This window comes from Tachyglossus aculeatus, chromosome 3 (genome assembly GCF_015852505.1).
Source record: "Tachyglossus aculeatus isolate mTacAcu1 chromosome 3, mTacAcu1.pri, whole genome shotgun sequence".
Classification (NCBI taxonomy): Eukaryota; Metazoa; Chordata; class Mammalia; order Monotremata; family Tachyglossidae; genus Tachyglossus; species Tachyglossus aculeatus.
The window spans coordinates 56,000,200-56,024,721 of record NC_052068.1 but is presented as its reverse complement, the minus strand read 5'-3'; the positions used below and the strand labels follow the sequence as shown (position 1 = coordinate 56,024,721).

Here is a 24,522-nt window from a genome sequence, read left to right as displayed (position 1 = left end):
TCTCTGGGCCTCAGTGACCTCATCTGGAAAATGGGGATGAAGTCTGTGAGCCCCACGGGGGACAACCTTGTATGGCCCCCAGCGCCCAGAACAGTGTTTGGCACATAGTAAGCGCTTAACAAATACCATCAGTATTACGATTATTATTATTAGGACTAGTTATTATTTTTAAATGGAATGATTTTACTTCTAATGAGTTCCAATTGACAGGTCCAGCTAATAAATCCATGCTAGCAGTCAGTATTCATTTAGTCGTATTTATTGAGCGTTACTGTGTGCAGAGCACTGTACTAAGTGCTTGGGAAGTACAAGTCAATGTGTTACAAGTATTGAGTAACTGGGGAAGTGTTACTGTTTGGTCGTCTTCCCCACTGTGAACTCGCTGTGGGCAGTGAATGCGTCTTGCATTGTAATCTCCCAAGCGCTCTGTACAGTGCCCTGCACATAGTAAGCGCTCAGTAAGTACGATTGAATGAAAGTAATTGGATATATTGAACTTGCTGTGGTTGCAGCATTTCACTCTTGGGAATATAGAATTTTCTCATAGAAGCAGCGTGGCTCAGTGGAAAGAGCACCGGCTTCGGAGTCAGAGGTCATGGGTTCAAATCCCGGCTCTGCCAGCTGTGTGACTTTGGGCAAGTCACTTCACTTCTCTGGGCCTCAGTTCCCTCATCTGGAAAATGGGGGTTAAGACTGTGAGCCCCCCGTGGGACAACCTGATCACCTTGTAGCCTCCCCAGCACTTAGAACAGTGCTTTGCACGTAGTAAGCACTTAATAAATGCCATTATTATTATTATTATTATTAAAAATTGCAAGGGCTTTGTGAAGTGAATAATTAGTCTCTTGCCCGTAGTGGGTTTTATTATATTGGTTAGACTCTTCGGGATGCAATGGATTAAAAATTTCCATTGACACTCTTCCTTTATATTCACCAATCTCTGTTTCTTTTTTTAAAGTACCATTATCAGTTTCTTACTTTTGAAAATGTCCCTGTGTCGGTAGAAAAATTGTTTTTTTCTTGAAGATTGGCTCTCACTGTTAGTATAGTCAACCGTATGTTGGGAATGATTTCTGCAGTGTAGCATCATGTACGCTTTTCCGTGCTGTTATTTTAACAGCATAATTATTTTTGTTGTTTTTCTCTAAGTGGTCCCACAAAAGTTTACCCAGCCATACATTTTCTTCGTGGTTGCTGTTAATCAAAAGGATGAAAATGGAGCCGTCGGAAGTTTCTTTCTGTCTGAAAGTAAACCTTCTGATAACATTGAGAGTTTTACTTTATTTTTTCAACCTTTTTTTGTTGGTTTTTTTCCCTTCTCCTTGAAGGATACTTATTATTAATTTGGTCAGTTGGTCTGGCAGAGAGCAAGTTAGCATGTTATTAACAATAAATCCTTGTTAGTACTTTGTCATTATGCACATTCATCATTATAAACACAGAAAAAAACTCAATTTGGGAGTATGGAAACTTGCAAATTCACAATCTTAAATTGTGCTAATGTTTTCAGGAAAAGGTGGTGTTTGCAGTTCAAGATACTCTGCATGTTGTTCAGTCAGTCACGTTTATTGAGTGCTTGCTGCGTGCAGAGCACTGTACTAAGCATTTGAGAGAATACAACACTACAGTGTAACAGATGCATTCCCTGCCCACAATGAGTTTACAATCTAGAGGACTGTTGTTAAACCACTTATCAGCTTTTATTTATCACTTGTGCACATGTGGAGGATTTTATGAACTTGTTCTTTCCTTAGTATTGCCCTTCATTGGGGAAAAAAAACCCAGAATACCACCCCCCCCCCAAACAAAAACAACAAATGGAGTAATTATTATAATCGTCCATCCAAGTGGAAGTGATGATCTTATCACTATTTTATACTGTTTTCTGTTTGAGCAAGATAAATTGAGACTAATGTATTGCCACCAGATTTAGATAATCTTTTGCAATGCTTTCTTGGTGCAGAGATGGGTTTTTGCATTCCTTGCAATATATTTGTATCACTTATATTTACATTAATGTCTGTCTCCATCTCTAGAGTGTAAGTTCATTGTGGGCAGGGAACGTCTGTACCAACTCTGTCATAATGTACTCCCTTGAGTGTTTAGTGCGGTGCCCTGCACACGGTAAATGCGTAGTAAAAATGAGGAACTGATTGGTATTTTTTTATTTCAGGTGTCCTTCTGATGGCAGCTTCGGAAAATGAAGATAATGATATATTGTGGTGTGTCAATCATGATACTTTTCCTTTCCAAAAGCCAATGATGGAAACTCAGGTAATTAATGTCTTCTCGTTATCAGATGTTTTGTTTGTGATTTTAATTGTGAAGAATCACATTCAGCCACTTCATTTTTATCATGTCTGTGCCCATTTCAGTATCAGTTGGATGTTTTTAATATTTTTTAAATAAATACTAAGGAATCATTAGTAAAAAGAAATAAAATTGAACAGTACGTAGACCTTCCTCATGTATCTCAATATATGGAATTTTGCCGCAGTGTAAATTAGGGGTCAAATCTGACGTCTCATGTTCAGTGGAGAGGGGAAAAAATAAAGGCTGTTAGATGGTACATTCCTACTAGTCTTTTGCTTTAGTAAACTGATGAGGCTGTTTAACTGTGTAGCACTCAACTCAGACTATAAACATCATAAATGAAATAAGGTGGCCTTCCGTATTCAGAGCAATCCGTGGGAAAATAATTTATGAAGAGAAAGGCTGGCCAAGATGAATCTGTTAACTCTGAAAAGGCCACAGTAATCACTACAGAATCAGCTTCCTGGGCAGAATGATGGCCTAAATCAAGATTTAAGCAATATTACAAATGAGAAAGAATACCAGAAGACAGACACAAAGCTTGAGGTGTACAGGATATTTAGAGTCACTGAGGTTTTAAAGCTGACAATACAAAGCTTGATCACCTAACTACCAGAAACCATTCACTGCATCCTTGGATCCCCTAAATCCTTTCCTTGGGGCAAGAGGTTGGGGGAAAAAATGCCTTGGACTGAAATTTGTTCATTCGATCATATTTATTGAGCGCTTACTGTGTGCAGAGCACTGGACTAAGCGCTTGGGAGGTACAAGTCGGCAACGTATAGAGACGGTCCCTACCCAACAGCGGGCTCACCGTCTAGAAGGGGGAGACGGGGAACAAAACAAAACATTTTAACAATATAAAATAAATAGAGTAAATATGTACAAATTAAATAAATAAATAAATGGAGTAATAAATACGTACAACCATACAATAATAATAATGATAGCATTTATTAAGTGCTTACTATGTGCAAAGCACTGTTCTAAGCGCTGGGGAGGTTACAAGGTGATCAGGTTGTCCCACGGGGGGCTCACAGTCTTAATCCCCATTTTCCAGATGAGGTAACTGAGGCGCAGAGAAGTGACGTGACTTGCCCAAAGTCACACAGTTGACAAGTGGAGGAGCCGGGATTTGAACTCATGACCTCTGACTCCAAAGCCCGGGCTCTCTCCACTGAGCCACGCTGCTTCTCAAGCGCTTAGTACAGTGCCCTGCACACAGCAAGCGCTCAACAAATACGATTGAGTGAATGAACAGAGTTGAGAGATGGAGAGGGCAGAGTTGAGGTTGTATATTCTGGCATCTAGAGATGGGAGGGCTGGCATTCATTCATATTTATTGAGTGTTTACTGTGTGCAGAGCACTGTACTGTGTGCTTGGGACAGTACAACAATGAACAGATATACAATATGTACAGGTATTTATTTATTTATAATTATTATTATAATTATTTATTTGTAATTATTATATATATATGCAGGTTTAACAGAAATAACCCCACACTAGCCCTCATACATAATACACAAGCAAGCCTCCAAGGGCAAAAGCCGGACACAAAAACTGAGGCTTTTCTCAAGAGGAAAATTCAACCAAGACCGGAGTAGGAGTGGAGCCCTTCTCTTCTGGCTTGGGAGGCAAACTCTTCCCCGAGCGTCCCGTTGAACTTCTGGGAGCCGAAGGAGAGAGCAGCCCCTTTGTACCTTGGCTTTTGTTGTTTTCCTCGCCATTCCTTCCCTGCATTTAGCCTCCCGGCCCTTTTTGGGCAGGGCTTTCGAAAATAGCCGGGAAGCGCATCACTTCGTATCTCCGATCATTTGGACGGAGGCCGAAGAGGGCGAGGTGGCTCCTCTGAGCATTTATGACCGCTGTCGAGGTCATAAATGTCGACTAGGCTGGATGAAGCCATTGCTCCGATTCAGAATTGGCAAGTCTTTTGCTCCTAAATTCTTAGGAAAACTTCCTAGCGCTCAGAAAATTGTGAGATGTTTGGAGATTTTTAAGTATAAGTAGGCCCCTTGTCAGAGGGAGTTTGGGTCCAAAGGTTTGCTTTGGATGACCTTTTGAGTGTTGACGAGTAGGTATACCGAACTTAAATCTTCTTAGTATTTATTTTATTAATGATGTGTTTTGTTGTCAACACCGTACTAAGCGCTTGGGAAGTCCAAGTCGGCAACATCTAGAGACGGTCCCTACCCAACAACGGGCTCACGGCCTAGAAGGGGGAGGCAGACAACAAAACCAAACATGGAGACAGGTGTCAAAACCGTCAGAAGAAATAGAATTACAGCTATATGCACATCATTAACGAAATAAATAGAGCGGTAAATATGTACAAGTAAAATAAATAGGGTAATAAATTTGCTGCCCGTAATGAGCTTACAGTCTAGAGGGGGAGACAGGCATTTAAATGAATGTACATACATATTTATTACTCTATTTCTTTATTTATTTATTTTACTTGTACATTTCTATCCTATTTATTTTATTTTGTTGGTATGTTTGGTTCTGTTCTCTGTCTCCCCCTTTTAGACTGTGAGCCCACTGTTGGGTAGGGACTGTCTCTATGTGTTGCCAATTTGTACTTCCCAAGCGCTTAGTACAGTGCTCTGCACATAGTAAGCGCTCAATAAATACGATTGATTGATTGAATCAGTAAGTAATTCATAATATACGATTTAAAGATATGGGCATAAGTGAACCCCCATTCTAGACTGTGAGCCCGCTGTTCATTCATTCATTCATTCAATTGTATTTATTGAGCGCTTACTGTGTGCAGAGCACTGTACTAAGCGCTTGGGAAGTACAAGTTGGCAACATATAGAGACGGTCCCTACCCAACAATAGGCTCACAGTCTAGAAGGGGGAGACAGAGAACAAAACAAAACATATTAACCGAATAAAATGAATAGAATAAATATGTACAAGTAAAATAAATCAATAGAGTAATAAATCAATAAATAGAGTAATAATCAATAAATAGAGTAATACAGTCAATTGAGACTTCGTAAAAAAAAAATACTAATACTCAACCATTTCTGGAAGTTGCTAAAACCACATTTTTCAACAGAGACTGCAACTGAGGGATTTTCTTCTTTGTTCTTCCCGATAGTAGATCTATTTAGTTTATATCCTTGCCATCTAGAAGAAAACTGCCGACTTGTACTTCCCAAGCGCTTAGTACAGTGCTCTGCACACAGGAAGCGCTCAAGAAATACAATTGATTGAATGAATGAATATATCTATAATTCGGTTTATTTATATTGATCCTATTGATGCTTGTCTCCTTGTTTTGTTTTGTTGTCTGTCTCACCCTTCAAAACTGTTAGCCCATTGTTGGGTAGGGATTGTCTCTACCTGTTGCCAAATTGTACTTTCCGAGCGCTTAGTACGGTGCTCTGCACACAGTAAGCGCTTAATAAGTACGATCGAATGAATGAATGTTCTGACCATTAAAAATGAAGATAAAGCGTCATCGCATCATTTAATCAGCTTGCCTCAAATTACTATCTTTTGCAAGGACAGTCATTTATCACCAAGTGTTGTTGTTTCCGTGGAAACTGGTTTTCAGATTTGTAAAAATCTCTCTTCTACAGATGACCACACGTGTTGATGGGCATTCCTGGGCTCTTTCTGCCATAGATGAGCTGAAAATGGATAAGATAATAACACCTTTAAATAAGGACTTCATTCCAGTGACAGATTCCCCAGTTGTTGTCCAGCAGCATATGCTGCCGCCAAAGAAGTTTGTTTTGCTCTCAGCGCAGGTATGTGGACTCTAAATTGCAGATCCATTCATTCAGTCGTATTTATTGAGCGCTTACCGTGTGCAGAGCACTGTACTAAGCGCTTGGGAAGTCCAAGTCGGCAACATATAGAGACGGTCCCTACCCAACAGTGGGCTCACAGTCTAGAAGATAGATAAGACGGCTGGAGGTGAAAGAGGGAAGCTGATATTTTGGGGAAACGTTACGTTTAAAAGGTAAGAAAATGTATTCGCGCCCAATAAGAAGGCCGGCACTTTCCGCTTCCCCCACCAAAAGTCATGGTTTGTGAAGTAGCACATAAATGGAAAGCGACCCAAAAAGTTACTAAGTGCGCCTCTCAGAACATTGATATTTCACCACCAGAATGCATTTGAAATCGAGAAAGAGCAAAGGCGAGTCTTCACCGGCCTTTGTATTTAAAAAGGACACTGGTTGTGATCAGTATTTTCTGTGAGCAAGTACAGTAGGGAAAATGAGTATTGCGTGGCTCAGTGGAAAGAGCCCGGGCTTGGGAGCCAGAGGTCATGGGTTCGAATCCCGGCTCCGCCCCTTGTCAGCTGTGTGACCGTGGGCAAGCCACTTAGCTTCTCTGTGCCTCAGTGACCTCATCTGTAAAATGGGGATTAAAACTGTGAGCCCCACGTGAGACAATCTCAGCACCTTGTATCCCCCAGGGCTTAGAACAGTGCTTTGCACATAGCGCGTAACAAGTACCATCATCATCATCATCATTATTATTATTATTATTATTAAACAACGGTTCATGCCTTGCCGTGTGTGGTTTATCCCTGAAGTTGACAGTGTCAGAACCCCCAGCTCTCCTGTAATTTACAAGTTGTGTTTTCACCAGTCCTTGTGGTGAGTAAAACCTGTGCTGTAGTACTCACCTGCTCAACCCTGCAGTAGCATCCATGGAGCCCCACTTGATTCTGGGCACCGAATTAGGTATTTGAGGGGTACAGAATAAAAATATATGTCCCCTGGCCATAAGGAGTTTACGCTCTTACAGATATAAAAACGCTTCCAACTAGAAAAAGCTCGTCTCTGGACCGTAAGCTTGTTGTGGGCAGGGAACAGGTCTGTTTACGGTTATATTGTGCTCTCCCAAGTGATGATGATGATGATGGCAATTATTAAGTGCTTACTATGTGCAGAGTACTGTTCTAAGTGCTTAGTTCAGTGCTTTGCAGACAGTAAGTGATTAATAAATCCGATCGAATAAATGCTAAATAATTGAGTGTACTCATACTTGGGTACTGAGGAAGGTTCACATAATTTAAGTCACTTGCCGAAGGGCTGTTATGACTCGGAGTGTTGGGAAAACAATTGGGGAAGGCTTGCGGGAGGGGATGAGATTGAGGGTGGGGTGTGAATGTGGAGAGATTCATTCATTCAATCCATCATATTTATTGAGCGCTTACTGTGTGCAGAGCACTGTACTAAGCGCTTGGGACATATAAGGGGATGGGAGGGGGAGGAGGAGCCTGCAAAGGAGACTAAGAATGAACGGCCAGAGAGATAAGAGGAGAACCAGGAGAGGACGGAGTCTGTGAAGCCAAGGTTGGATAGCGGGTTGAGGAGAAGGGGGTGGTCCACAGTGTCAAAGGCAGATGAGAGGTCGGGGAGGATTAGGATAGAGTAGAAGCCGTTGGATTTGGCAAGAAGGAGGTCATCGGTGACCTCTGAGAGGGCAGTTTTGGTGACTCCTTGGTTTTAAAGCACTCAATCAGCTTGCCTACTCCGACCATAGCTCACTGATCTACTGCAGCCCAGACTGCACACTTCCCTCCCCTAGCGTCAGCTTGCTCGCCGGGTCCCAATCTTGTCTATCTCGCCACTGACGATTGATTGATTGATTCCCCATGTTCTTCCTTTGATCTGTAGCTCCTTCCCCCTCCATATACACCAGACTGCCACTCTCCCTGACTTCAAAGCCCCTTTTTCCTCTCCTCCTCCCCAGCATCATGATCATCATCAATCGTATTTATTGAGCACTTACTATGTGCAGAGCACTGTACTAAGCGCTTGGGAAGTACAAATTGGCAACATATAGAGACAGTCCCTACCCAGGCCAGAGGGAGGACGTCCCCCAACCCTAGGGGAGTGAGGAATCTCCAAACCAGGGGAACCCGGTGAGGAGGTGGGGGAGTCTAGAGCGAAGTATAGTTAGGATGTTAGGGGGTTACGAAGACAGCGAGTTGGGGAAGAGCTGGGTGCGGACAGACTTCCGTCGATCAATCAGTCATTCAATCGTATTTATTGAGCGCTTACTGTGTGCAGAGCACTGGACTAGGCGCTTGGGAAGTCCAAGTCGGCAACATATAGAGACGGTCCCTACCCAACAGCGGGCTCACAGTCTAGAGCAGTCGATGCTGCACGTCCTGCCCAAACGGCATGGCACATTGGATAGCGCATGGGCCTAGGATTCAGAAGGTCACGAGGTCTAATCCTGGCTCTGCCACTTAAGTGCTGTGTGACCTTGGACAAGTCACTTTACTTCTCTGAGCCTCAGTCACCTCATCTGCAAACTGGGGATTGAAACTGAGCTCCACGTGGACCTGGGACTGGGTCCAACCCAATTTGCTTGTATTCATCCCCACACCTAGGACAGTGCCTGGCATAATAATAATAATAATTGGACAAGTCACTTTACTTCTCTGAGCCTCAGTTACCTCATCTGCAAAATGGGGATTGAAACTGAGCTCCCCGGGGACCTGGGACTGGGTCCAACCCCATTTGCTTGTGTTCACCACCGCACCTAGGACAGCGCCTGGCACAGTAATAATAATAATAATAATGGCATTTCTTAAGCGCTTAGTATGTGCAAAGCACTGTTCTAAGCACTGGGGAGGTTACAAGGTGATAAGGTTGTCCCACAGGGGGCTCACAGTCTTCACCCCCATTTTCCAGATGAGGTAACTGAGGCCCAGAGAAGTGAAGTCACACAGCTGACAATTGGCTGAGCTGGGATTTGAACCCATGACCTCTGAGTCCAAAGCCCGGGCTCTTTCCACTGAGCCACTTAGTAAGTGCTTAATAAATACCACAATTAATGTTGTTGTATTAACCTTCCTTAATTCTCCTAAACACTATTCTAGCCAAAACGTATAGGGAAAAACCGTGTGTTATGGGAGAACTGAGTGTACTTGCTTCTGACTGAGTGCTGAACTTAAAAAAAAAATAATTTTGAATTGGAAACCCATGGCCTCACACACGTTGGTACAGGCTCTGATTGGATCTCAGCAAGACTGTTGAATCGCCGCCCTCACTTGTCTCTGCCTCCTCCCTGTCCGCCTTACAAAATTTGGTACACGGTACCATGTGGCTCATCTTCCTGAAGTGCTGCTTCGCAAAGTTGTCTCCTAGCATAAAATCCAGACATTCGGCTTCAAGGCTGCCGCTAATCTCCTCACCATACCTCGTTCTCGCCTGTCCCACCGTCGACCCCCGGCCCACGTCATCCCCTGGGCCTGGAATGCCCTCCCTCCGCCCATCCGCCAAGCTCGCTCTCTTCCTCCCTTCAAAGCCCTACTGAGAGCTCACCTCCTCCAGGAGGCCTTCCCACGCTGAGCCCCCTCCTTCCTCTCCCCCTCCTCCCCATCCCCCTGCCTTACCTCCTTCCCCTCCCCACATCACCTGTATATATGTATATATGTTTGTACGTATTTATTACTCTATTTTATTTGTACATATTTATTCTATTTATTTTATTTTGTTAATATGTTTTGTTTTGTTCTCTGTCTCCCCCTTCTAGACTGTGAGCCCACTGTTGGGTAGGGACCATCTCTGTATGTTGCCAACTTGGACTTCCCAAGCGCTTAGTACAGTGCTCTGCACACAGTAAGCGCTCAATAAATACGATTGAATGAATGAATGAAATTCAAAGACTGTTCTCCGACTCTGCCCACATTGATAGATCGGCTTTCTTCACCCACGAGTCAGTCCCCCCTCTTCATTCTGCCCAAGTGAACCTTCTACATTTCCTTTGCTCTCTACTCTTCCCCTCTCCGCCCCCAATATCTGACAGGCCACAGCCCTCCCCGTATTTAAAACCCCCCAGAAATCCCACCTCCTCCGACATCCCTTCCCCGATTGTTCCAGATTTCCGAGCCATATTAGCCTATCCCCACCTCTAGTACATTTTTTACTCACTTCCTCCTCCTCCTCAGCTCCTATGTATATAATCGTGCGTTCATATTACGTCTTTTGCTACTCTGTAAATTCATTCATGCCTGTTCCTGAATTAGACTACCCTAAAGGACGCGTTTAATGTACAATTTGCGAATGTAGCTATACCCCCACTTCAAAACTCTATTACTTCATTTTTCTCCAGGGGAGTCTTATGTTTCATAAACTCAGACCTGTAGATCAACTGAGACACCTCCTCGTTAGTAACGTAAGTGGAGACGGAGAGGAGATTGAAAGATTCTTCAAATTGCACCAGGTCAGTATTTTTAACCTAGATTTAAATCTTGTCCACTAATGGGTCTGATAAAATAGGCAGTAATAATCTTGGTCCTAGTAATTTACTGGATAAAATAGGCAGTAATTCTGTAATATTCTTGGTCCTAGGAACTTACTGGCTCATACTTTGTCATTTTAGCTCCTTATTCACTCATCACTCTCGAATTTTGACCCAAGAGAGTCTGTTTTTGCCAGCGCGATTTCTTAGGATGAGATTGTGCAGAGTGTAGCGTAGGAAAACGATTAAAGCAAACACCATTTCCATATATCGCATAGAGAATCTAGTTTCCTCACCTACCTTTCAAACTAGGCACAGATCACACAAGTTTTCCTTGGAAAACTTAGTATGCATGATGTGAAAAATGGAATCAAGGAAGACGAGAGGAATAAAATCCCAAGTGAAAGCTACAGGTGTCAGCAATTGGGGGGAATGGCTGTTTCTAAGCTTTCACTATCAGTTAATCGGTAGTATTTATTGAGCCTACTGTGTGCAGTTCGCACTCCGGTACAATGAAACTAGTCCTGATCCTTGCCCTCGAGCTAAAATCCAGCTGGAAAGGCAGAAGTAATATAGCGAGAAGCAATGTGCCTATTCGAAAGTCCGGGAGTCCGAAAACATCGGTTCTAATAATGTTCTAATTCTATACCTTTTATATGACCATGGGCAAGTCACTTAATTTCTCTGGGCCTCAGTTTCCTCGTCTTTAAAATGGGGATTCGATACCTGTTCTCCCTCCTACTTAGACCCTCAGCCCCATGTGGGACAGGGCCTGTCTCCTATAATAATAATAATAATGGCATTTATTAAGCGCTTACTATGTGCAAAGCACTGTTCTAAGCGCTGGGGAGGTTACATGGTGATCAGGTTGTCCCACGGGGGGCTCACCGTCTTCATCCCCGTTTTTACAGGTGAGGTAACTGAGTCACAGAGAAGGTAAGTGGCTTGCCCAAAGTCACACAGCCGACAATTGGCGGAGCCGGGATTTGAACCCATGACCTCTGACTCCAAAGCCCAGGCTCTTTCCACTGAGCCACGCTGCTTCTCTACCTAAATATCTTTTTCTACCCCAGCACTTTTTCTAGTACTTGGGACTTAGCATGGTCTTATCAAATATCACAGTCAGTGTCGTTTTTATTGATGATAATAAATGACAGGAGGAAGTAATAGAGTATATAAAATACGTGCATACGTACTACGGAGAGTTGTGAGAACTTAAGTGCTTAGGTGGCATCAAAGCGCTGATGGAGATTGGGGGCTACAAAGTCATTCATTCATTCAAATCGTATTTACTAAGCGCTTACCGTGTGCAGAGCACTGAACTAAGCGCTTGGGAAAGTACAATGCAACAATAAACAGCGATGTTCTCTGCCCATAACAAGCTCACAGTCTAGAGGAGGGGAGACAGACATCAATACAGAAAAAATAAAATTGCAGGTGTATACATAAGTGCTGGGGGGCTGGGAAGAGCAAAGAGAGCAAGTCGGGGTGACGCAGGAGGGAGTGGGAGATGAGGAAAGGGGGGGCTTAGTCTGGGAAGGCAGAGCAGTGTTTTAGGAATATAATCGGAGCGGCAAATTCAATTTGGGATTGGTGAAGGGATAGACTGAAGGTAAGAAGGTCGGTGGGAAGCGGATGAACTAGTCAAGCAAGGCTTTGTCAATTCTATGTCAATTAACCAATGTCCGGACCAACCATGGAGGGCATTCAGCGCTTAGAACAGTGCTTAGCACATAGTAAGCGCTTAACAAATACCGTTATTATTATTTAGCTGGAAAGGAGGGGGCTGGTCTTGGATATGTTGTGGAGGAAGAATGGACAGGAGATGAAGAGTCCAGGTTAATAAGGGCATGGACTTGAGATCGTGGGATTGTCGACTCTGCTAGTATTCATTCATTCATTCAGTCGTATTTATTGAGCGCTTACTGTGCGCAGAGCACTGTACTAAGCGCTTGGGAAGGACAAGTCGGCAACATATAGAGACGGTCCCTACCCAACAGCGGGCTCACCGTCTAGAAGGGGGAGACGGACAACAAAACAAAACATGTGGACAGGCGTCAAGTCATCAGAATAAATAGAAGTAAAGCTAGATGCACATCATGAACAAAATCAAAAGAATAGTAAATATGTACAAGTAAAATAGAGTAATAAATCTGTACAAACATATATACCGGTGCTGTGGGGAGGGGAAGGAGGGAGGGAGGTAGAGTTAGTAGAGTTGGGTATCATCATCATCATCATCATCAATCGTATTTATTGAGCGCTTACTAAGTGCAGAGCACTGTACTAAGCGCTTGGGAAGTACAAGTCGGCAACACATAGAGACGGTTCCTACCCAACAGTGGGCTCACCGTCTAGAAGGGGGAGACAGACAACAAAACAAAACACGTGGACAGGCGTCAAGTCATCAGAATAAATAGAAGTAAAGCTAGATGCACATCATGAACAAAATCAAAAGAATAGTAAATATGTACAAGTAAAATAGAGCAACAAATCTGTACAAACGTATATACCGGTGCTGTGGGGAGGGGAAGGAGGGAGGGAGGTAGAGTTGGGTATCATCATCCTCATCATCATCCTCATCAATCGTATTTATTGAGCGTTTACTATGTGCAGAGCACTGTACTAAGCGCTTGGGAAGTACAAATTGGCAACATATAGAGACAGTCCCTACCCAACAGTGGGCTCACAGTCTAAAAGGGGGAGACAGAGAACAAAACAGGTATCCAGCCTGTTTAGCTTGTATCTACCCCAGCGCTCAGCACAGCGCCCGGCACATAGTTAAACGCTTAACAGATGCCATTTAAAAAAAAAAAAACGAGACACAGTGGGGAAATCCGGTTGATATGAGAAAAGTCTTGCTGTCGAGAAATAAATGTCCTAGGCTAACGCGCGTGTAAAGATCTTCAGAAAAATGAAAAATACTATTCCCTACAGGAGGACCAGGCGTGTGCCACCTGTCTCATCCTCGCCTGCTCTACGGCTGCGTGCGATAGAGAAGTCTCCGCTTGGGCAACCCGGGCGTTCTTCAGGTAACGTCCGCCCGGCCGTGCCTGCGGGATTTGAAACCGTCTCAGCCTGTCTTCCAATCTCCCCCGTTGGGCCGTAAACCTCTAAGAGGGCGGAACCAAGTTTCCCCTTCTTTTTTTGACTCTTCCAAGCGCCCAGATCGGAGCGCCGCACACGACGGTGGAGTTCACCCAGATGCTCATCATCATAATAATAATAATAATGTTGGTATTGGTTAAGCGCTTACTATGTGCAAAGCACCGTTCTAAGCGCTGGATCATCGTCAGTCGTATTTATTGAGCGCTTACTGCGTGCAGAGCACTGCACTAAGCGCTCGGGAAGGACAAGTTGGCAACATAGAGAGACGGTCCCTACCCAACAGTGGGCTCACAGTCTAAATACCGTAATACCAGTGTAAATACGGTAAATACCGCCGACGGAGTGAGCGATTGGAGGGTAGCCCACCTTTATTGATGATGATAAATGACAGATAGGAGGAAGTCGAGGAGTGTGTGAAATATGTGCCTAAGTGCTAAGGAGGGTTGTGAGTACTGAAGCAGCGTGGCTCAGTGGAAAGAGCACAAGCTTTGGAGTCAGAGGTCAATTAGTCGATCAGTCAATCGTATTGAGCGCTTACTGTGTGCAGAGCACTGTACTAAGCGCTTGGGAAGTACAAGTTGGCAACATCATCATCATCATCAGTCGTATTTATTGAGCGCTTACTGTGTGCAGAGCACTGTACTAAGCACTTGGGAAGTACAAGTTGGCAACATCTAGAGACGGTCCCTACCCAACAGTGGGCTCACAGTCTAGAAGCGGGGACAGAGAACAAAAACAAAACGTATTAACATGGGTTCTATCCCGGCTCCGCCCCTTGACAGCTGTGTGACTTTGGGCAAGTCACTTCACTTCTCCGTGCCTCAGTTTCCTCCTCTGTGAAATGGGGATGAAGACCGTGAGCCTCACGTGGGACAACCTTGATTACCCTGTATCCTCCCCGGCGCTTAGAACAGTGCCTGGCACATAGTAAGCGCTTAACAAATACCAACATTATTATTACGTTGTTAATCAATCAATCAATCAATCGTATTTATTGAGCGCTTACTGTGTGCAGAGCACTGGACTAAGCGCTTGGGAAGTACAAGTTGGCAACATATAGAGACAGTCCCTATCATCATCATCATCAATCGTATTTATTGAGCGCTTACTGTGTGCAGAGCACTGTACTAAGCGCTTGGGAAGTACAAATTGGCAACACATAGAGACGGTCCCTACCCAACAGTGGGCTCACAGTCTAAAAGGGGGAGACAGAGAACAGAACCAAACATACCAACAAAATAAAATAAATAGGATAGCTATGTACAAGTAAAATAAATAGAGTAAGTGGGCTCAGTCTAAAAGGGGGAGACAGAGAACAAAACCAAACATACTAACAAAATAAAATAAATAGAATGGATATGTACAAGTAAATAGAGTAATAAATATGTACAAACATATATACATATATAGAGGTGCTGTGGGGAAGGGAAGGAGGTGAGAGGGGGAAGAGGGGGAGAGGAAAGAAGGGGCTCAGTGTGGGAAGGCCTCCTGGAGGAGGTGAGCTCTCAGTAGGGCCTTGAAGGGAGGAAGAGAGCTAGCTTGGCGGATGGGCAGAGGGAGGGCATTCCAGGCCCGGGGGATAATAACAATAATGATGGTATTAAGCCCTTACTATGTGCCAGGCACTCTTCTAAGCACTGGGGTAGATAGACGATAATTGGGTTAGACACAGTCTGAGGAAGGGCAGGTGTGCCCTCTGCCCCTGAGGTCCGGTGCCCAGTCGTCTGATGAACCGAGCGGTCAGTCGTCCACCTTCGACCTACCTTAGTCCTCTCTTCTGGAAACCGGAGCCGAGAGAGGCTTCCCTCCGTCTGTGGAGCAGACCCCAGCGCCCAAATGCGGTTCCCGAGCTCTCTATATGTATATATGTTTGTACATATTTATTACTCTATTTATTTTACTTGTACATATCTATTCTGTTTATTTTATTTTGTTAGTATGTTTGGTTCTGTTCTCTGTCTCCCCCCTTTTAGACTGTGAGCCCACTGTTGGGTCGGGACCGTCTCTATATGTTGCCAATTTGTCCTTCCCAAGTGCTCAGTACAGTGCTCTGCACATAGTAAGCGCTCAATAAACATGATTGATGATGATGATGGGCCCCGCGCCCGAAGCCACATTGAGTTGGCGTTTGGGCAGATCCCGAGCAGCCTTAGGCAGGCTCAGACAGCCATAGCAGGAGGAAGGGGATCCCTGCAGGGACCGATTCCGGTAGGAAGCCGCATTGTCCAGTGGTTAGAACACGGGCCCCGGCGTCAAAAGGACCCGGCTTCTAATCCCCGCTCTGCCACCTGCCTGCTGCGCGAACTTGGGCAAGTCACTTCATTTCTCTGGGCCTCAGTTCCCTCACCTGTAAAATGGGGATTGCGGCTCTGAGCCCCAGGTGGGACAGGGACTGTGTCCAACCTGATCTGCCTGTATCGACCCCAGTGCTTAGTAATAATAATAATAATAATAATAATAATAATAATAATAATGGCACTTGTTGAGCGCTCACTCTGTGCAAAGCACTGTTCCAAGCGCTGGGGTAGACACGAGGTAATCGGGTTGTCCCACCTGGGGCTCACCGTCTTAATCCCCATTTTCCGGATGAGGGCACTGAGGCCCAGAGAAGTGAAGTGACTTGCCCAAGGTCACACGGCAGACGTGTGGCGGAGCCGGGATTCAGCGCTTAGAACAGTGCTTTGCACATAGTAAGCGCTTAACAAATACCATCGTTATCATTATTATTATTATTATTATTCAAACCCATGACCTCTGACTCCAAAGCCCGGGCTCTTTCCAGCGGTGCCTGGCACATAGTAGTAGCTTAACAAGTGCTGTTATCACTATCAGCGCTTAGAACAGTGCTTTGCACATAGTAAGCGCTTAACAAATACCATCATTGTTATTATTATCATTATTATTATTATTATTATTCAAACCCGTGACCTCTGACTCCAAAGCCCAAGCTCTTTCCAACAGTGCCTGGCACATAGTAGTAGCTTAACAAGTACTGTTATCACTGTCAGCGGTTAGAACAGTGCTTTGCACATAGTAAGCGCTTAACAAATACCATTATTATTAGTATTATTATTATTATTATTCAAACCCATGACCTCTGACTCCCAAGCCCGGGCTCTTTCCAGCAGTGCCTGGCACATAGTAGTAGCTTAACAAGTACTGTTATCACTATCAGCGCTTAGAACAGTGCTTTGCACATAGTAAGTGCTTAACAAATACCATCATTATGATTATTATTATTCAAACCCATGACCTCTGACTCCAAAGCCCGGGCTCTTTCCAGCAGTGCCTGGCACATAGTAGTAGCTTAACAAGTACTGTTATCACTGTCAGCGGTTAGAACAGTGCTTTGCACATAGTAAGCACTTAACAAATACCATTATTATTATTATTATTATTATTATTATTATTCAAACCCATGACCTCTGACTCCAAAGCCCAGGCTCTTTCCAACAGTGCCTGGCACATAGTAGTAGCTTAACAAGTACTGTTATCACTGTCAGCGCTTAGAACAGTGCTTTGCACATAGTAAGCGCTTAGTAAATGCCATCATTATTATTAGTAATAATTAAAAAAAAGAAACTTTGCAGGGCTCTCAATAAATGTTTTTGATGTGTGAGGAGACCTCCAACCCCCGAGGAACACAGTCCATGTCTAATTATTTGTCTAATTCACACAGATGCTTAGTTCAGTGATCTGCTTACAGGAAGCGCTTTGTATATGCCACTACTACTACTGCTATTTTTAGTGAAAAACAACCAAGTACTTTGCTTTAAAGTTAAGAAAAGAAACTCAAACCTTTAGTGATTAAAAAAAAAAAAAAAGACTTTCCCAACATTCGTACTCTTTATGGGTGGGGAACATGTTTACCAATGCTGTTGTATTATACTTTACCAAGCATTCTGTATAGCGCTGTCCTCACAGTAAGCGCTCAGTAAATACCATTGGTTGATCTTACTAGTAACAGTTATTAAATGTAAAATAATGATGGCATCTATTAGGCGCTTACAATGTGCAAAGCACTGTTCTAAGCGCTGGGGTGGTTACAAGGTGATCACGTTGTCCCACGGGGGGCTCACAGTCTTCATCCCCATTTTCCAGATGAGGGAACTGAGGCACAGAGAAGTGAAGTGACTGGCCGAAAGTCACACAGCTGACAAGTGGCGGAGCTGGGATTAGAACCCATGACCTCTGACTCCCAAGCCCGGGCTCTTTCCACTAAGCCACACTGCTTCTCTGAAATATACAATCTCTTGTGGTAATAATAGTAATAATAATAATGTTGGCATTTATTAAGCACTTACTATGTGCAGAGCACTGTTCTAAGCGCTGGAGAGGTTACAAGGTGATCAGGTTGTGCCTCATGGGGCTCACAGTCTTAATCCCCATTTGACAGATGAGGTAACTGAAGCCCAGAGAAGTGAAGTGACTTGCCCAAAGTCACACAGCAGACAAGTGGCGGAGCCGGGATTTGAACCCGTGACCTCTGACTCCAAAGCCCGGGCTCTTTCCACTGAGCCACGCTGCTGTTATAAGACGAACCACATAACGTACATCGAGAACGATGACATTTTGAGTTTTGGGGGCTTTCGGCCTAGTAAACGTTCTGAACGATCGGGTAACAGGTTTCTTTTTTGGTCAATTTGAAAATAGGTATGGTGGAGAGGCACAGATGCGATTTCCATCAATTCTTCCTCCAAATAATGTCGGACCCATCTTGGGGTCTCCAGTTTATCCTGGTGAGTGTGAAACTTGAAATACAATTCATTCTGATTCTGTTCGGCCCTTAAAAATATATAACTGCAATTTAACAAGAGTTTTTTTTTTCCAAATGACTAACGTCTATATATATGTTATTTTTTGGTCTTGTACAGGTTTGTACAGAGTTCCCACAGTTGGCCCAAGTGATAATATTCAGACATCTTTTTTGGATGCTGTCCTTATTGATATTCTCGTTGCTTTTGTAACACTTAATATTTCTGTTATCATAGCATAAAAGGCCGATGAAGCGGTGGCTTTGTGGAGACAGGTGCAAGGATTAAATGAGAAAAGTCGGGGAGCAGTGTGGCCTCGCGGAAAAAGCACGGGCCTGGGCGTCAGAGGACCCGGGCTGTAATTCCGGCTCTGTTGTGTGACCGTGAGCGAGTCACTTCTCTGTGCCTCAGTTTCCTCAACTGAATAATGGAGCTTAAATAGTTATTCTTCCTGCTAATAAGACTTGTGAGCCCCATGTGGGACAGGGACAGTTTCCTCAACTGAATAATGGAGCTTAAATACCGATTATTCCTGCTGATAAGACTTGTGAGCCCCATGTGGGACAGGGACAGTTTCCTCAACTGAATAATGGAGTTTAAATACCAATTCTCCCTGCTAATAAGACTTGTGAGCCCCATGGGGGACAGGGACTCTGACTAGATTGACTTGAGAAGCAGTATGAGCACATATTTGGGAGTCAGGAGGACCTGGGTTCTAATCTCAGTTCTGCCGCTTGTCTGCCGGGTCATCTTGGGCAAACCGCTTAGCTTCTCTGTGCTTCAGTTGCCTCGTCTGTGAAATGGGGACGAGAAACCGTGAGCCCCGTGTGGGGCAGGGACTGTGTCCAACCTGAAGTGGGGGAGAAAAAGGATCTACCCAGTGCTCGGCACATAGTAAATGCTCAACGAATACCATTTTTAAAAAGTGCTTCATGCGGAAGTTGACATCCCAGAAGGGGTTTGATGGGGGAGAGGGTCGAGGTTTGGCCAAGCGGAGGGATCTTCCAGACTGTGAGCCCACTGTTGGGTAGGGACCGTCTCTATATGTTGCCAACTTGTGCTTCCCAAGCGTTTAGTACAGTGCTTTGCACACAGTAAGCACTCAATAAATATGATTGAATGAATGAATGAATGATCGGGCTGGTCCAGGATTGGGTAAAGGGATGAGCATTGGCAGGAGTAAAGAATGAAGACCCACTTGGAGTTTCCTTTGACACAGACCATTCCCTCAGTTTTTCTTCTTCTTATCTCACATCTCCAAAACACACAGAACCTCCTAACCTAGATTGTAGTTCATCGTAAAAATAACACAGCGGGCATCTTCAAAGAAGACTTGAACTGATCAATACTGGATTTTAATCAAAAGCTATTTTCTTAAAGCAGCAGTTCACGTCTTCTTTTGCCCTAATCAATCAATCAATCTAACCTAGATTGTACGTCCATCGTAAAAATAACACAGCGGGCATCTTCAAAGAAGACTTGAACTGATCAATACTGGATTTTAATCAAAAGCTATTTTCTTAAAGCAGCAGTTCACGTCTTCTTTTGCCCTAATCAATCAATCAATCGTATTTATTGAGCGCTTACTGTGTGCAGAGCACTGTACTAAGCGCTTGGGAACTACAAGTTGGCAACATATAGAGACAGTCCCTACCCAACAGTGGGCTCACAGTCTGAAAGACACAAGGCGAGGGAGTAGGGATGTTGGGAATGGAGAGCGTTCCTTCCATTCCTAGAGAATTTCTCCTCTGGCTCTCCAACATTGACCATCTGTGCAACTCTTCTCCTTAAGCATCTCTTAGGGGACTGATAGAGAAGCGGTATGGCTTAGTGGAAAGAGTTAGAGGGAACGTGGGAGTCGGGGGCCTTAATTGTGACCCTTTTGTGTCCTTTTCATTCATTCAATCATCATCATCATCAATCGTATTTATTGAGCGCTTACTTTGCGCAGAGCACTGTACTAAGCGCTTGGGAAGTACAAATTGGCAACATATAGAGACAGTCCCTACCCAACAGTGGGCTCACAGTCTAAAAGGGGAAGACAGAGAAGAAAACCAAACATACTAACAAAATAAAATAAATAGAATAGATATGTACAAGTAAAATAAATAAATAAATAGAGTAATAAATATGTACAAACATATACATATATACAGGTGCTGTGGGGAAGGGAAGGAGGTAAGAAGCGGGGGATGGAGAGGGAGACGAGGGGGAGAGGAAGGAAGGGGCTCAGTCTGGGAAGGCGCTCATTTATTGAGCGCTTACTGTGTGCAGAGCACTGTACTAAGCGCTTGGAAAATACAATTCAGTAACAAGTAGAGACAATCCCTGCCCACAGCGGGCTCACAGTCTAGAAGCGGGGGTACAAGGTGTCCCTTGTCTTTTGTGTTACCTTGAGCAAGTCATTTGACTCCTCTATGCTTCAGTTCCCTCTTCAATCCATCAGTTGTGTTTATTGAGCGCATACTGCGCTCAATATGTATATTGTATAACATTGTATTGTGTATTGTATATCACTGTGTAACTGCTGTGAGACTGAGGGAGAGGTGAATAAAGGGAGCAGATCAGGGTGACACAGAAGGGAATGGGAGAAGAGGAAAGGAGAGCTTAGGGAAGGCCTCTTGGAGGAGATGTGCCTAAGGTAAGGCTTTGAAGGCGGGGAGAGAAATTGTCTGTCGGGTTTGAAGAGAGAAGGTATTCCAAGCCAGAGGCAGGATGTGGGCAGCGGGAGGTAGACAAGATTTGAGTGGGCATTAGAGTGAAAAATGGGCATTTAAATACTTGTTCTCCCTCACCCTTCAACTGCCACCCCCATGTGAAACAAGGACAGTAACTCACCTGATTATTTGTTATCTACCCCATTGTTCCTACAGTGCTAGTGACAGAGTAAACCCTAAACAAATATCCCAATAATAAAAATCATTGTCATTATTAGTAGCAAAGCCATAGCTGCAGAGCACCAGCAGTCCTAGTGACAGAGTAAACCCTAAACACATATCCCAATAATAAAAATCATTGTCATTATTAGTAGCAAAGCCATAGCTGCAGAGCACCGGAAGTCCCTCAAACCAAAGCTTGAGACTCACTGAGTTTTAATTCACCAGTGTGGGCAGACTAATGATGATGATTGCGGTATTTGTTGAGCACTTACTGTGGGCCAACCCCTGCATCAATCAATCAATCAGTCGTATTTATTGAGCGCTCACTGTGCGCAGAGCACTGTACTAAGTACTTGGGAAGTACAAGGTGGCAACATATAGAGACAGTCCCTACCCAACAGTGGGCTCACAGTCTAAAAGCGGGGAGACAGAGAACAAAACCAAACATACTAACAAAATAAAATAAATCGAATAGATATGTACAAGTAAAATAAATAGAGTAATAAATATGTACAAACATATATACATATATACAGGTGCTGTGGGGAAGAGAAGGAGGTAAGACGGGGCTTTGAATGAAGTGTTGAGGTAATTGCCAGATAATCGGGTTGGACTTAGTCCCTGTCCCACTTGGGGCTCACGGTTTAACTAGAAGGGAGAACAAATGAGGAAACTGAGGCATAGAGCACTTGTTACTTGTCCAAGTTCACACAGCAGACAAGCGGCAGGGCTGGGATCGGAATCGAGATGCTCAGACTCCCGTCCCTATGCCCTCTCCACTAGCCCCGTTGCTTCAAGCGGCGATGTTGTAGTCCTGTGTATAAATCCATTTCTTTGTCTCGATGACAAAGAAATAATTAGGTTTGCTACTAACAATGAGCTGGATCCATGTGCTGTTTAATGAGTGTGTGGCCCCAGCGTGCAGCTGCTGTTGCCCAGATGGTTCCCTGGTGACTCAGCTGATTGTAACACACCTTCTATCATCTTGTTCCAAGGACCGAAGGTGGAAATTGTTGAATATTTAATAATAATTACAATAAAATGTTGTAATGGCTGTGGTTCACGGCCCTGGCTAATTCCAAATTCACTTCATGCCCGTAGAAATCGTATCCTGCAATCAGAGGGTGCCACTGTTCAGAAGATGGCCTTTACTTCCGTTATTTCATCTAATCTTATTTTGGGCGTATATTTCTTCTCTCTGCTGCAATCTCTTCTTGCCGAAAAAGCAGCGGTGGCACCAATCAGCCAAAGAGTGTTTCCGCTTGGATTCTGAGTGTAATTGACATTTTGGGGTGCATAAACGAAATCAGAACGGAAGGTTCTTTTAAGAAGGAAATTATTTCCTGGGGCATTCTAGGTCACTGGAGGGACATTGATACATTTGGACCTTGAGGGCTCAGAAATGTAAAATCTGACTCAAGTATTTTGATTTTTATCTTAAGGTTCCCCTCTGCCTGTTGGAAGTCCGTACCCCCATGCAAGCTTTTTGGGGTCCCCAGCTCAAGGTATCTGCACCTTGTGTTTTAGAGACTACTTTGATAAAGTCCTGACTGTTGTACTGTTTGTATGTATTTATTACTCTATTTATTTTACTTGTACATATTTATTCTATTTATTTTATTTTGTTAATATGTTTTGTTTTGTTCTCTGTCTCCCCCTTCTAGACTGTGAGCCCACTGTTGGGTAGGGACCGGCTCTATATGTTGCCAACTTGTATTTCCCAAGCGCTTAGTACAGTGCTCTGCACACAGTAAGCGCTCAATAAATGCGATTGATAGCTTGATGTTTCTGTTTTTAGCTGTTAATCTTTATCTAATTCTTCCTCATTTGCGTTGTCAGTAGCATCAGTTCTCTTAGAAACGTTCTTGTGTTCGTCAGTTGGAGCCGAAATTTGTTGACTTTTGTAGGTAACCGGGGCAAGAAAAACAAATGGCAGTTGTCAGGCCGGCCAGTATTTCCAGAGTTTGGAAAGGACCGGAACCCTCAGTTACACCTCTGCGGAGCAACGTCGGTTCATTCAGTTGTATTGAGCACCTACTGTGTGCAGAGCACTGTTCTAAGCGCTTGGGAAAGTACAGTGTAACAACAGACAGACACATCCTTGCCCACACGAGCTCACAGTCTAGAGGGGTGATCCTGAATTTTAGTTCTAAGAGTCCTGTGGACCAGTATCAGTTCTGCAGTTCGCCTCACATTCGGGCATCCCTGGCAAGAAGTCAAGGGGAAGTGGGGCCAGCCGCCGTCCTCTTTCTTTTCGCTTTTTATTTTTGACGGTATTTAAGCGCTTACTTTGGGCCAGGCATTGTACTAAGCACTTAGGGGAGAGCCAAGCCTATCCGGTTGGACACAGTCCATGATCAATATGGGGCTCTCAGTTTTCGTCCCCCTTTTACGGACGAGGGAACTGAGGCACAGAGGACTTGCTCGAGGTCACACAAGCAGACAAGTAGCAGAGCCAGGATTAGAACCCAGGACCCTCTGACGCCCGGTCCTGTATTCTATCCACTAGGCCATGCTGCTTCTCGTCGTTAAGCAGGCAGCCAACCAACCAGCTGACTTGGTTGAGTGAAAACTTCTCTGTATCCAAAGTAAACTCTATCCAGAGCGCATAAACTCTGTCCATCGTCTTCCGTGCTAGTCAGTGATACTTACTGAGTGCTTACTGAGCACTGTAGTAGACCCAACAGAGGTGGAAGACCCAATCCCTGCCCACAAGGAGCGTACGGTCTAGAAGAGGAACTTGGTCTTATCCTCATCATTCCCGTTCAGGGTGACGGGAACTCATTCTCTCTGGGCCCAGCACGCTGAGACCAGTCTTTCAGGAAGGCCAAACAGTAGGACGGCTCTTCTTTTTGATCACCTGGCCGATCCTCAGAGTCAGTCGTATGTATTAAGTGCTTACTGTGTTCAGAGCACTGTACTAAGCGCTTGGGAGAGTGCCCCACAACAGTATAACAGACAACATTCCCTGCCCGCAACTGTAATGATCGTGATCACCGAGGATAAACCCGGGTGTTTCTTCTGGTTTATTTTTCATGTCTTAGGCGTGCACCCTCCTACCATGTCAACTCCGATGTTCCCTCCCGGAAGTCCAGGATCCCAGGCCGGCGCAAACATTGGCGGAATGATCGCTCCCGAGTTGGTATATTCCGGAAAGCACAACGGCATTTGCATTTACTTCTCCCGAATCTTAGGGTGAGCTATTCACGGGAGAGGCGTTATCGCGATTCCCAAATCT

At 44.2% G+C, this 24,522-nt stretch overlaps 1 protein-coding gene across 4 annotated transcripts in view; it reads left to right on the top strand.

The window, feature by feature from the left end:
* Positions 1–24,522, top strand: part of NUP155 (nucleoporin 155) — an 86,438-nt gene that overhangs the window by 27,095 nt on the left and 34,821 nt on the right. For all 4 annotated transcript variants that reach the window (XM_038743950.1, XM_038743949.1, XM_038743953.1 and 1 more), the window contains exons 12-18: positions 2,174–2,274; positions 5,911–6,081; positions 10,415–10,525; positions 13,481–13,575; positions 18,305–18,390; positions 22,727–22,789; positions 24,329–24,479. In XM_038743950.1, the coding sequence (XP_038599878.1) occupies positions 2,174–2,274; positions 5,911–6,081; positions 10,415–10,525; positions 13,481–13,575; positions 18,305–18,390; positions 22,727–22,789; positions 24,329–24,479 (778 nt within the window). The remainder of the gene's footprint in view (positions 1–2,173; positions 2,275–5,910; positions 6,082–10,414; positions 10,526–13,480; positions 13,576–18,304; positions 18,391–22,726; positions 22,790–24,328; positions 24,480–24,522) is intronic.